At 38.1% G+C, this 15,353-nt stretch overlaps 1 protein-coding gene across 5 annotated transcripts in view; it reads left to right on the top strand.

Annotated features, from left to right (window-relative positions):
• Positions 1-15,353, top strand: part of LOC149800879 (uncharacterized) — a 242,737-nt gene that overhangs the window by 70,118 nt on the left and 157,266 nt on the right. For 4 of the 5 annotated variants that reach the window (XM_089954901.1, XM_089954902.1, XM_089954900.1 and 1 more), the window contains 3 exons: positions 11,597-11,740; positions 13,514-13,631; positions 14,320-14,455. In XM_089954901.1, coding sequence (XP_089811027.1) covers positions 11,597-11,740; positions 13,514-13,631; positions 14,320-14,455 — 398 coding nt within the window. The remainder of the gene's footprint in view (positions 1-11,596; positions 11,741-13,513; positions 13,632-14,319; positions 14,456-15,353) is intronic. The other variant, XM_089954904.1, reaches the window with a different exon arrangement.

Here is a 15,353-nt window from a genome sequence, read left to right as displayed (position 1 = left end):
GTATTGGCACAACTGTCATACAATCATAAAAATCTCTACCTGAAGAATATTTAAGTTTTCAACAATTCTACGTTCTTGGAGCCTAGCATTATGGTCACTTACAATATACCAGTTTCTACCGTATCTAGTGTATTAAACGCTATTTCTTGTTTTCCAACAACAACTGTTATCGGAATAACAGTCGTGTTTTTTGGTCTCAGTTGAGTCAATTTTGGTGTAACAGATTCGTTAGTAAATGTAACCGGGGTTCAGCGGTCAATTTCACTTCGTAATGGTAGAAACAATCCCTGAGTGATTTCACGTCTGGTGGTGCGGACAACGAGTGGTCGTTTTCACGTGTTAATGCAACGATTCTGAGTTGGTCTTGAGTTGGTATGGTACACCACAGTGGTTCTAACGGTCTATTTCTATTTGCCATTGGATACGATTATTTTTTTAGTGTATACGACAGTTTCCTAACACCATTTTGAAGTAGATATTGGTAGACAAGTTGACTGAAAATGCTATCGATGTTAGCATCCTATGTTATGTCATCAATCACTTTATCAATACGTTCTGCAACCTCATCAACTCAATCAGTACAGGTTACGTATATAATAAATCTGTTCTAAACACAAACACTCAAAACCTTTAAGTACACATTAGGAAGGATGTAGAATCTTTCGAACTGAATTTCCTCTCCGATGACAACGATACTGGTACCGTAACATGTTTTTTGTCATGCAGGCCGATGTTACATATTGTTAATTCACCATACCGAATATCATTTTTCAATATTACTATTGAACGCTACCCACCAAAAAGACAGGATAAAATGAATAAATACGATTCAGAGTCGCGCACCTTTTAATTGCGAGATTTAAGTTGATCAAAACCATATACATTAGAGAAAATAAATTGAACACTTATGGCTCTTTCAGTTTCCTTCTTTTTTATCCCATGATTAAACGTCCTGTACATATTGTAGGTATATTTACTTTGCATGGAGGTCGGGGCAACGTTGTGATATTTGCATCCATGTATTGTTTAACCGCATATTCAGCTACATAAATGTAATTCTTGATAAATTTAACGACCATGCAAGAGTCTCTGATCCCTCGGTGGTTTCAGCCAGGTTCTTTGTGAATGTGCTTCTGACCCTGACAACAATATTTTTGACGTGTAATGCTTATAATTTTTTTATCTCGACAATTCACAACCTCACCAGGGTCAACATCAATACCACGGCTAGTAAACTCAGTTAAATTCTCTTTCGTGACAAATCTTTTCATTTCCACATCAGCACTGCGTCTAGCTGAGTAACGTCCGTGTATGTTAATGCACATTTCATATAATATTACATTTATTTTAATGTAAAATAAAAACGTGTTTGCGGTGTTGTCGAATGTTTCAGTGCATGCAAGTCTTTAACAAGGAGACTAACGCATAGTGGCTCATCCAACCGAGTTTGCATCTCTATGGTCGAATAAAATATCAGTTCTCAACTATGTCCACGTCTGTTTAAATAATCAACAACTTCAGTTGGTGGTGCAAGTCCATATGAGTCGAAATACAATAAATTATTAGATATTACCATATATGTAACCCAATGAGTACCAGGTCCTGTTGTCAAATCTAGGTTAGCAGTACTGGTTTAACGTGTACGTGGTACCGTCGATGCAAGTTCATTTCACCCAAATGCTTGATTGACTGTACCATCGAGAGTATATGGTGATTAGTTAATGGACTTGTGACCTTTTGCTATTCTTACGAGGTAATCGAGGACCTATGTCTGATAGTATTTCGCGTCTTGTTCCTGGTAATCTAAGGCATTTTCCTTTTGTTTTCGTATGTGACCTCAAGAGACTCTGCAAAATACTACGCCTCCACCGAACAATTTTTTTCAAAGTCATTCCTGATGCTTTTACGACAGCCCCAAACAGCCGCCGCTTTTGCAACCGCTGCTGCCGCTGCTGCTAACAATTTTGGAATCGTTGCAAGGAACGTAAATATTCCACCGATCTTTTGCAATTGCATCACATCTTACTTGGTTAATATTAATGTCATCGAGTTATTGTTCAGTTTGGTCGCATTAATGATTAAGTTGTGTTTGGATCAAGTACATTTGAACAATTCCAGTTAATTGTGTTGGAGAAAGTTTCAGTGTGACCCCACAACTGTTTTATATTGCGTTTTTTATTTTCGCAAGCTGGTTTTCACCAGGACCAACCTTTACTTCAAGGTATTATATTATTTCTGAAATACGTAACAGGTTCAATTCCTCTTTCAGTTTCCCACAGGCTCATCAATGACACTCATTCGACCAACATCACCCTCTAAAAGCAAAATCACATCAGATAGAATCACAGTATAAAATCTCTAATTAACACCAATCGCTTTTGCACGTGCATCAAAATACATGTCAACAACGGATTGCCTAAACAAATCCTGGTGTACCAATGAAAAGTAATAAATCGGGTACAAAATAATGATGTCGCGTTGGGAAATTTGCAAGCCAGTGTCAACGTTTTGTCGCTCAATATACGACCACAAATTATAATATGCACGTGCAATATGACTGACTTCTGTATTGTCAAGAACTATTTCTTCAGGAGGCTTCCTGGTGACCGTTGAAGGGCAAAGAAACCTCGGTCACTTCTAAGTTGTCAAATATCATTAAACTAGTAGTTTGTTCATTGTCTCGACTTGTATTTCTAACATCCAGCAACACATATTTATGTGTAGAAAGACAAAGTTGGATACATTTTTGCCATGTAAACTTATCATGACTAGTAATTGGTTGGTGTGCATCTCATAAGCTGGAAGGGTTTTGTTTCAAAGTCGTTGGTGACTTTTGCACCCAAATCCGTATTCATCAAAATATATGGGGCCATCAAAACACTTTGGCGAAATCTATGTACGCGATGGACTTTACTTACACGCATTCCGGCTCGCAAGTACAACAATTACTGTAGATTTCGTAAGTGTAATACATAATTGGTTTTGGTCCTGTGGTTTGAAACAAGCTTGGTTCATTCAGTAAATTTACGTCCGGATTCATTTACGATTGCGCACTGAAAAGGTGACAACCACTCACCATGTACCTGTAATTCTTGTGGTGCCTAGAGACAACCATTCTATGCGTGGTAAGTTCTTCAGGATATTCTAGATCAACTTAACAAAGATTATTGGCATGATGATACATGGCGTAACTTTTAGGGGCATCGAATTAATATCTGTTTAAGTCTGGTTGTTTGCGTGCACATATCGATGACTTACCATTGATATTCTTCCAGGACGTAAGCGCTTGATAAACATATGCATTTCGATATCAGTCAACAATTCCAACTCGATTTTTGTGTGTGATAGTAGTGCATCCAATGCGATTCCCAGTAACGTAAAATAGTGAGCGGGAGCGAGAATATCCACTAGCATAACAGTGTTACTAAATGCCTCAAACACAACAGCGGGCAATAACACACCGGTGCGCAAGTACAGATCATGAAAGTCATCTATGCTTCTACAATCAATTACGGACCAGACTTTGCGTGCACGTAGTCATTGGCGGAAAACCCATCACGCAACAGCAACAAATAAAATGTTTCGATCGGTGGCAACTAAGTTTCAGTAAGCGTGTCCCAATCACTCATGTATTGCTAAATCTACATACATTTTCGAGATAACAAGTCGGTGTTAGTGGTACAATACCGACTAGTAATAATGAAGTTTTCTGCCGCTAAATTGCTAACTCACGTGTTAAGTATACTGCTTCTTAATATACTAAGTCTGACATGTAAAATTGACTTGATTCATGCAGTTACTACGCAGTTTTGATGTACTATGTTATACTGAAACTTGTCTTAACGAATTCTCATCGAACAATACAATCTCAGTATTACATTATTCTGATCCATTCCGTAAGAACAAAACAAGAAACTCGGAGTTGGGATAACTATATAATTTAAAAAATAAACATTTATGCAATTTCACGATTTGATCTCAATTTACCGGGGCTAGAATACATGTTGGTGCGAGTGTGTGTGTGTCATCTGGATTTTCAACGTAGCTTTAACAATTTTTCAGTCATATCGCTACGATGTCTGCAGTGTGACAGTTTATGGTGATGTCTAGCACTGGGGCATCATGCCTCAGACATGTAGCATGATGTCCTACCCGGTCACATTATCCTGACACTGGCCGACCAGTCCTAACACTAACCTCTTAATGCTGAGCGCCCAACGAGGCAGCTGTTAGTACCATTTTTGTACGTCTTTGGTATGACTCGGCCGCGGATAGAACACACGACCTCCCGCATCGGGAATGCATGTTGGTAAAAATAACTTTAAATAGGAAGAAATTACTGATTGGAGGGCTATACAGACCACCAAAAAATGAATAATTTGTTTCGGATCGAATTGAATTAAGCATTGAGAGATCACAGAACACGAAACCAGACTACCTAGCGATTATAGCAGATTTTAATGACATAAGTCTTGTTCCTAATAATAAAAACTTACTTCAACTCTGAAGCGTTAATAACCTACGGCAAATTGTGCAAGAAATGTCAAATCTTTGAGAGTATTCTGAGATTTTGATTGGTGTAGTATTGGTGTCAAACCCGGAATTTTATCTAATGCTGGTGTCCTTTAACCACTTCATTCTAGCGGAGTCAGACACATTTGCCAGCTTAAAATAAATGTATTACCCCAAAGTTTGAGCGATATAAGGGAGTGATAAGGTTATATAATAAAAAGGAATATGCTTTGTTAAATTGAAAATGAAGTTAAAACTATTTTCTTTGACACAAGTAAAGCGTTTGATTGTGTTTGACATTCTGGATTACTTATTAAGCTTAAGAAGATCGGCGTTTGAGGTAGTTTACTGTCGTCGTTAGAACATTACTTGTCATTACGAAAACAAACAGTAGTCCTGAATTCCCGACACACGGATTTCCAATCCATAAATGCAGGAGTCCCTGAAGGATCAATCTTTGTACCATTGCTATTTTTAGTATATATAAATTATATCGTAAATGATATACAGTCATTACTAAAACTATTCGCTGATGATACTACACTTTATGTAACAGTTCCGTTGAAAACCCAATGAGGCTGGTGAAATTCTAAATTAGGACAATAAAAAATTACAGTGTTGATCCCGCATTTGGATAGTGACCTTTAACTCAGACAAAAGAGAGTCGATGCTCATGACACGACAGCAAAATTTGATTAATCATCCTAATTGCAGATGTCCAGTATAGATAATCAAGAGGTATTCCAAAGTAAACACTAAGGTACTGGCTTGTGATGCCGCATGTCAAGCTCATATCATATCATAACCTTATCACTTAAAAAGCTTGGGAAAAAATTATTATTTTGAAGCATTTACAATATAGATTGGATCCCTTGTCCTTGGAATGAATGTATACATCTTTTGTACTTCCCATGTTTAACTATAATGATTGTAAATGTGACCATGACAGACGCAGCCACAGGGATGCCAAAGGAGCAAGACGCACGAGAAGTCTTTCAAACTTACCGGTTCCAATCCTTAGTAAGGTTGCAGGGTTCTTGTTGATCCCTTGCCCCACTCCCCAAAGAGAAAGACTCATAGTTTGGATTAAAAAGATGATGTAGACCCCTTCTTCAACAGAAGTAAAAAAGAAAGAAAATAAACCAGAAGCGAAAAATGAAAGCAAGAAAAATATTATCCCATTTCCGCCGACACCTTAGGCTCCTACACCTATGGCACGTCGGATACACCAAACAGTTTCCAAACCACACCAAATCAAGAGTAACATCAGCGAACAGTGAGTGACTTATTGAAGAGAGTCCTGATGAATAATCTTTAATCCAGCATTTAAACAGTCCTGCCATTCCTGCAGGAGGAGTTCAAAAATTGTATCTTTCTGCCCAAACGCAACTGAGATATGTACGTTTACCCCAGATCCAATGGTGGCTGCAAGAACAAGCCGCGTGCATGTTATACAAACCCATTCGACAAAAGGTTTTCCAGAAATCGAACCAAATGGAGAGCATCGATCATCAATGGCAGGCCTATATAGTTGATGTCTCTCATTTGACCACCTACAATTGCGGCTATAAGTATTTGTTCTGTGTCATCAACGTCATTTCCAAATTTGCCTGGATTTTGCCTTTGCCTTCCAAAACGAGTTCCAAGTTAGTGCGAGCCTTACAACAGGTGTTGAAACAAAGTGTGCGTCACCCTCTCCAATGGCAAATAGACAAAGGCACACAATTTCGGAACCAAGCATTTCAAAAAGTTTTAAAGAAAAGAGAGATCCATTTCTTCACCACCGAGAAGAAACCAAAGCCAGCATCATGGAACGTTTTCAATGCACGTTAAAAGAACGCTTGTGAAATTATTTTACCCATGAACTCACCCTCAAGTTCATCGTCGTCTTACCGCGCCTGGTCAAAGCTTACAACCAATCGTACCATCGGAGCATCTTATGAGCTCCCGAATAATTGACCCCTGACAACAAAGTGGCCGGGTTTGAGCGACTATTTGGTTCATCCCCTTCTGTCCCCAAGAAACTTGGACCATTGACAATAGGAGACTGTGTGCTTATTGGAAAAACCAGGGGAACCTTTGACAAAGGTTATTTACCGAACTGGACCACTGAATTGGTTCGTGTCACTAAACGAGTAAGTGGCCGTCATCCTCCCTTCTATAAATTGGAAGACATGAAGACGTGTTGAAGGGAACTTTCTACTTGCTTGAGTTACAACGAGTGACCAAATAAGAAGACGACGTGTACGACATCGAAAGCACTATCGATCGAAGAACCCGTAAAGTAGGCAAACGCTGAGTCAAAGAAGTGAATGTCCGTTGGAAAGGATATTCTCTGAGTATGATTCTTGGATGGACGCTTCACAAGTCATCGACTATAGAAAGAAGTGACCATTCAGCACAGCAGTAGCAGCGCCCACGTCTTCTACGAGTTCTTCTCTTCAAGACCTGTAAAAGCATCCCATGTGCGTGTGGTGTGGATAACGTGTGCCTAAAATACAAATCGTCTTTTTCTGCCAAATCTTTGTGGTGCATTTTGTCATCGATACTACCATGTCCAACTTGAGTTTGTAACATGGAGACTAACAATTGTGGACCATTTTACTCAGCAGTTGCAGTTTCTACTCAATCCTTCGTTGAAATAATCTAGTCACAACGGGAGCTTTGCGGTCAACGCCAGTCACCCACAAAGCGTCATCAGTAACAATCCTCTTTTGTAAGCTCCTTTAAACTCGAGTGACTTCTCAGAAAGCAAATCTCTTGAATTATGAACAACCAGTTTTGCTTAACTTTACCCAGTGACAGTTCAATGGATGTGTTTCTCAACAATACTTTGTGCTGGTTCACGGCCAAATTACCCCAGACCATCCAAATGGACCACGAATGGCATTGTCAAGTAGCTTTGGAAGAAAGCGTTTATCCCACAGAAAACCTAAACATCACCGAAAATTGAAACACTTTCGTGGTCGACATCTAAACAAACAAGTGCAAGAACAGTTGGACAAAAATATTGCAATGATGTACGACTTCAAAAGACCGACATAACCAATCCTCATCTGACTATCTACACCGTCAATACTCCTAAGGGGTATTATTTTAACGCTTGACATGTGATGGAAACGATTGCCAAAGATTGCAAACTTGTCAAGATCGAGTACCATAACATTTCTCACCGTCTGGACATGCATTTTTAGGATGACAAAACTTCGGCTATCACTTTGTCCTGAATTGTATATTGTTTTGGCTAGAGTCGCCACTAAGGGTCGCAAGACAGTCATCAAAATCAACAATGAGTTTTTCAAGTATTTTAAATACCCTGTGCAACTGAGCGAAGGACTGAATTTGATGTTTGTCTACTACGATCTGGTGGAGCATACTGTGATGGGAAACAAATATCCACCACTACTGCGAGTGATTCTTTTCAAAGTGGATTATGCCATTGCTGCTTACGATGAAAGTGGAAACAGGTATCACGTTCATCGTGAATTTGTACAGCCCCATCATCTGCCTGTCAGCAAATCGTATTGGCATAAAAGGACATCTAGGACGAAATATTCCATTCTCGAAAGAAAAGTCACGGTGAAACTACATTTTTGAGAAAGATTCTGTTAATGTTTACCGAGGAGTCGCTCGACAACGAGGACATGGTTTAGGAGATATGATAAAATATGCGTTTCGTTCGGTGGCCCCGTCTTAAAACCGATGGTGACACGAGGATTGCACGCTTTGAGAGAAACAACGTTGACGCAAGGAAAAACATTTCTCCAAAATGTCATCGACAAACAAAACTTTCAAAAGAAGCCTTCTTGAGAACAGGCACATATGTGTTGCTTCAAACTGGAAAAAGATATATTGATTCGCTGAGTCACTCCTATAAATGCGATGCACGCTGCTGACCGAGGCATTCCTTCTTCATTCACGCCAAAGCAAGGACAAGGCAGAAAGAGACGATAAAAACCCTCCAGAGTTCATAAACACGATGCAAGCAAGACTAAGAATATTAGAACATCCGGAGAATTAGACGTTTTTGAATTTTAAACAGAAACAAAATGATGCACCGAGATTCTTGCGAATGTACAAGTCAGAATTGGGTATGTTTGCCATGCCACCCACCATGATGACGATGCAAGCATCCCCATGGTAGAATTTCATCCCGTCTCGTGTTTGACGACCTTAGCCCCCATCGAATTTGAAATCAAAGATCATCGATTTGAATACCAGTTACTTGTACTTAAAATTCAAAGTGGTCAATCCGGACGACAGCGAACTAGAAGACGATGACAGAGTAACTTCCGTCAACAATTTCATGCATTTCTTTTTCCGCGAAGTGGATCTGTACCTGAATAATAAGCTGCTCAGCAGCATAATTGATACTTACCATTACTGAGCGTACCTAGCAAATCTCTTGACGTATGGAAAAGAAGCAAAGAACACCCATCTGGATGCTTACGTGGTATAAAAACCTGACACTCCAGGTAATTTCGACTCAACAGAGTTGACTCAAGAAAAAAACAGATCCTACAACCAGGGATTCAAAGACCGTCGAAGCCGTAGTTTAGAACGGATGGATCGTTTGCATTTGGAGATGTGATTGTAAGAAAAGTATTTGCTAAACGGAGTGGATGTACGCCTGAGACTGAATCGAATCAGTACTGCCTTCCATTGTATGGTTCTTGAGGGTAGCCAGTACAAAACCATCATCCAAGAAGACCGACTATACGTGCGTCGTGTCTGTGTGTTACCTAAAGTGGAAAACGACATCAGTCATACTTTGAGAAGTATTCGATACGACTAGTGGAAGTAGAAACCTTCACCATTGCTTCCGGACTCCGATCGAAATCGAAGATCATCTATTCCAAGGACAGTTACCCAAACGTTTATTCATTGGCATCTCTTGAGGCATAAAAGGCGGTCTGGTCGCGAGTCTGGGCATCCATTATTGACTCGTCAACAGATGTATCTGGCTTCAAAATTAGTCAAGCTGAATGAAGCTTACGTGCATTTGCATCGTGTCAGGTAGAACCTGATTTAGAAGCCAGATGAAATAGAGAATGTCAGGAAGAGAAAATGTGGACAGCGAGATATAGACAGCAGAAACAGCAGCAGCAACAGCAACAGCAGGAGGAAGAGAGAGGATTTGTGAATTGTAGAGTGGACATCAAGGAGTTCTACTCCATCCGCAGAAGCAGACCTTATCTAGTGGGAAAGCCTGCAGTGAGACGTGGCAATCCTCGCAGAAGTTAACTGATTGCCGAAAACAAAAACCAGCCCTTTTCAAGGTTACCCAGATCTCTAGAAAAGACAACAATTGCCAAAAATATATTTGTTTGTATGTTTGTGTGTTGGTGTTTGTATGAGTGCATGTGTGCGTGTCTTGTTTCCCTAACAAAATATACATCTTCATACTTGAATGTATATTTGTATGTGAGGGTTTGGTGGGGTGACTATAAACACTTAACTCTGCTTGTGTGATAGTGTGTGTTGGGTATGGTTTGTGAATGGTTCTGTGTATTTGTTGTAGTAGAGTGTGTTTGTATGTGAACAGCGAAGAGTGTTTCTTTTAGGTCCGCACGGAAAATGTTTTCAATAATAGGGCCTTGTGACTGTGTATTGTAGTTTGTGTAAGTGATGTTTTCCTTTACGTCAGTCTGGCTATCCATCGTTGATTTTTTAACAACCAAATATGATTAGAGAAAGGAGCACAAAATGATGGAAATTCAAGCGTGTCTGGACCATGTTAGAAAACTGATAGAACTAGTCCTCAGGAAGAAAGGGTCCGAGAGGAGAAGAAAAATAGGGAGAAAGAAGTAAAGATACTACATCATCTGATAATGCGGCTGAATTGTGTGGTAGATCCTATTGTGAGGACACAGCAGCGACCACAGCAACAGCAGTCTCAATTTACCCCCACCCCCCAAATGAGGATTGGGGACAGGAGTTGGGGAGACAGCGGTTAAAATGGGAGCTTGCACGCGCACATCAGCAACATCTACAGGCACATCGTCTGCGTGGAAAGGAAAGATACTTCAGAGTTCAACAAACAGATGGTTGAGGCGCTGATGCACTCGCAACGTTGATAGTGGCTTGGGAGAATAACTGGAGTCGGTGCTTCAGGCATATAAAGCGAAGGGTTAGCCAGTCTGCCTAAGACGGCATACTAAAAATATCTGAGTAAAGAAACGGACGGTGACGACTTAGCGGCACCGGCCCCCCCCCCCCCCTTTTCTCGGCTGGACATGATCACTGAGTCGCAGAAAAAGCACACTGGGGTGAGGTTCCATTTCCCCAGGAACCGGGGTGGCGACTCTAGTGGGGTATCAATCCATATATAGCGTCTCAGAACGATATAGACTGCACTGAGATGAGTAACTGTGTGATCCGATTCCCACTCATCTTACGTCCCGTGGTGCTTCCTTGCCCCGAAGTCGGACATAACTGAATAGCATACTGTGTATGCATTAATGCGTGGGATGTGTGGTTCTAATGCCTACCCCATACGATAAATTAAGGAGTCCACAGTGTCGACATTAACCAGTAGCACATGCCCGTCTGGGCGAAAGCGACTTAAATCTTAAAGTCAGTTAGTAAGTCAGTCTGGCTGCCTTTATTGACTTGTCAACACGTATAGGACTGAGCTCAGTGAATGATTTAAAAGATGCTTGGTACTACACGGTGGTGCGGAATATGTGGTAGATAAATCCAGTCACCCTAGACTTCGTGAAAAGCTAAGTGACAGTTTTAAAAGCAGCTATGGAGCTGGTCAAAGACGTACTAGAGGAGGATGCAAAGAAGATGAGAGGATTGGTGGCGTTTGAGAATTGTAAAGTGGGTAAATTGAAGGTGGATATTGATTTCATGTTGAAAATCAAATATGTTTTAGAAGAGATAGAGGGGTTTACAGGGACAAGGGTTTATAGAGACACCCATGTTAAATTCCCCTTATGTCCCATAAATGTTTCCGCCATTTTCTCTATATAAACCCACATTGCCCCCAGTCGCCACATATAATTACTCATATCAAACACGAATGTTGACTTATTCTCCTTCGTAAACAGATTTCACTGTAATACAATAATATTTTCAGGCACCTTGACAAACAGGCACATATTGGACATGGACACAATTTATCATAACGTCATGGTGTTGTATGACCTGGAACTTGGTGATGTGGTTCGATATTTTTATCAGGATTACGAACACTGGGCTATGTATGTTGGAACATTAGAAGGTATTTTCTTTAGAACATCATTTATTTATTATTTTCTTGATAAAAGCACTGATTTTGACAATCCTATTGGTTCTACACTAAGCCTACATTGTCTTCCTAAACCTGAGGTTTTATTAATGGTGACAGTTCCTTGCAGTATTGGCAGTTCATATAGAAATGAAATAGTATCATGAATATTACATATACTTATTTATTTCATACAGTGTTTCATCATAATACACGTCAAAAAAACTGCATGAAAGATTTTGACAAGGAAAAATAGAACTCTACGTCCTACTACTGAAAAGCAGAAAGTTATTGCTACCCAATCAACAAGTAATACAAGTGCAGAGAGAGAGAGAGAGAGAGAGAGGTCTATGCTTGCAATCGCGCGTGACATCTGCTCCACACATATATACAATTGAAAAAAGATTAAATTTATCTTAAAGAACTCTACCCACATTCATGTCACGTCTAGAAAGTGACTGGAGAATATATCCCGATATACAGCATTTCAGAGTTGTTTGTTGTATTATATTCACGATCAACGGATGCGATGAGTATTTTACATCAGTGTTGTATGGCGATTTTATGTACACAGATGACACTTTTGCTGAGTGGAAAGATTTGAAAAGCATAATGCATTCTCACTTAGGAGTTACTGTGCTGTAAACGAAGAGGTGCATGTCATAACATTTATTAAATAGTAAATATCACTCAAATAAGCTCCTGTTGTATGCTTTTTATTATATTGTTTTCAATATGATTGCGGATTTTCGGGATATGGAAATCATACCTTCTAAACTATAGTTTGTTACACATATGCATATTTGTTTTTATTACCTATTTCTAGTTTTTATCATAAGTGAATATAAAAATCTAAAACCCTGAAATGCTGTAGATTTTTAAAAAGATTTTAATTACTTCACATTGTATATACTTATCAATTCCTGGCGAATTCATTAATGATTTGCTTGATAACATTTGCAAAAGAGCAATGATGACGGTAAGAACAAGAAAAACAAAGCCTAAAATGCCTTAGAAAGATTACAACAAATATAGCAACAGAAAAGCTACTCCCAACAATTCAGACATTATCAGCAACAACAAAAAACACAAAGCAATAATAATAATAATAATAATAATAATAATAATAATAATAATAATAATAATAATGATAATAATAATAATAATAATAATAATAATAATAATAATAATAATAATTGAAAAAGTGATGCACGATCGGAAGACTAATTACACATACTGATATGAACCGTAGAGTGAAGAACGTAAGTGTTGAATCTTTTTATATAAATGTCTACTTCCGTGGTTGTAAACATGTACATGATCTCAATAACTAGAAAAGGTAAAGAGGACTTATTAGTGAAATACGAATTAAATTGCTCAAATAAAATGAAAATCGCAAGCGTATGTTTTATTTTTCACTCGATCTGTCGTCGAATTTCATGACATTTCCTCTGACTTGCGTGGTCATGATGATGATGATGATGATGATAATGACTTACAACGACGATGATGACGACGACAAAGCCTTTAAAAAGTTCCAATTTTTTTTTCCTTCTTCAGAAATGTGTTGTATTATTTGTCATATTTTCAGCATCTGGTATGCAGACTGAATTATTACTGAACATCATGGTACGCATTTTGAACTGAAAATATTAATAATACCATTTCATCCCTAGGACAAGCGTACATACAAAACAAAAGCAAGTAATAGTGTTATTAATTAACCTATCTATATTAGCAATTTAAACCACAGAAAAAATATTGCAGGTGTTCATAGTGTTATCCACTGGTGGGACAGGGACGGTGTGGCTGTACCCAACATAGCTATTGATGGATTTGTCGAGGTTGCTGGACATTGTAAAGCTGAGATTGACTGGAATAACGTGTAATTATTATTATTATTATTATTATTATTATTATTATTATTATTATTATTATTATCATCATTATTATTATTATTTGAAAGATAACCTTAATATCTCAGAATAATATACTGTGCATTATGTTGGTGATACAAGTTAGTTTAAATTCCTCAATAAGTCCTTTGATTGCTATTTAAATATTTTTCATCTTGTGTAAGGAATTTCTAGACGTAAATATTGATCAGTTAAATAACATACTAACATGAGGTCACATGACGAATATTTCATGCGTTATTCTTCTGTGACACAAAACTATTCATGTTATCTTCTCGGATACGATTGAGATACATGAAATATTGGTGGGATGTTTGGTTGGTTGGTTTCCTAACTGTTGATACATTATTGGCTATATCAATCCATAGAGATAAGGGCCCTTTCATATGGATACGACGATACAGCCTACCTAGGCTAGGTTAGGCGGGAATCGATCCCGGGACCGTTGAATCACCAGTCTGAGGATGAAACTAATCAAGCAATAATTGCAAAGCTTATCAATATTACATGCTCTTTTTAAAACAAAGATTTAGTTCATTCTTTATTTTTAGTCTTGCTCTTCAACAATTTCCTGACAGACAGAAATGGTGTAAATTTGTAATCTTTTGTAATTTACACTGGAAATTATAAATGCGATTTCCTTTCATCTTCTTCTAGGCCTGTCGATGGTAATCGGGCTGTTCTCTTAGCAGCAGCGTTCATACCAACAGTGGAACAGTTTCCAGATATCGCAAATGCATTCCCAGGTTCAAGGGAGTTTGCCTTCTGGTGCCGCTTTGGACTTGGACTTATGGTAAGTAGATAGCTGCTTATTCATCAGGGCAAATTATATAATTCCAATTGAAGATAAGATTTAGCAGTATCACAAATCTGGAGTTGTGGAAACGTTTGTTTTATGGTGTTATAAAGTAAGTACAAATCATGAAATATTTTGTGCTTAATAATCTTGACACACTGTCGTATTTCTGACAGTATGTGTATTAGGTGACACAACAAACAAATAAATCCCAGTCGTCTAATTTCGGTTATTAATTTTATATAAATGAGAGAAATACAGAAATTATGTAATGAACATAATGCACTTTCTCCATACTCTCCAAACAAAACAACTGCTCTTTGACAAGGAGATTGGTCGAGAACGATGCTAATTCATGACATGATAATTTTGGTCTTCCATAAAAAAGAACATATTTAAGAAGCTTAATTATTATGCATTTGTTGCAGTTACATGCCATTTTATGACGCACTTGAAACAATTCTTTGTTTTCAATTTATTTGCAGAAATATGAATGCACCTTATTTTTCACAAACATCTGTGGGATCTTTTATTATGTTCCTATCACTCATATTTAATTTCGGGGAACTGAATATCTTTCTTGATATTATATACAAATCTCAGGTAAAGTAAAATAAAATTGTATTTGCTTAAAATTATTATTGAGACTTTCAAGTTTAAAAAAAACAAAAACATAAAGTTAAAGGTTGGCGAAAGAATCGCTTGAAAGGAAGAATGTCTATTTGCAACATTATTTATATATTATATCATTTGTTTTTAAGATTATAATTTTAGTTTTTCATTTCTGCTCTACAAAAAAAAACTAGAGGTGTGCGGTATTACTGATTTACTAGTTTACTGCGGTGTTACTGATATACTAGTTTACCGCGGTATTTCATTCTGATGGTGCATAACT

This window comes from Sinohyriopsis cumingii, chromosome 4 (genome assembly GCF_028554795.1).
Source record: "Sinohyriopsis cumingii isolate HCF-2022 chromosome 4, ASM2855479v2, whole genome shotgun sequence".
In the NCBI taxonomy this organism is placed as follows: domain Eukaryota; kingdom Metazoa; phylum Mollusca; class Bivalvia; order Unionida; family Unionidae; genus Sinohyriopsis; species Sinohyriopsis cumingii.
This window is presented reverse-complemented; position numbering and strand designations above follow the sequence as displayed.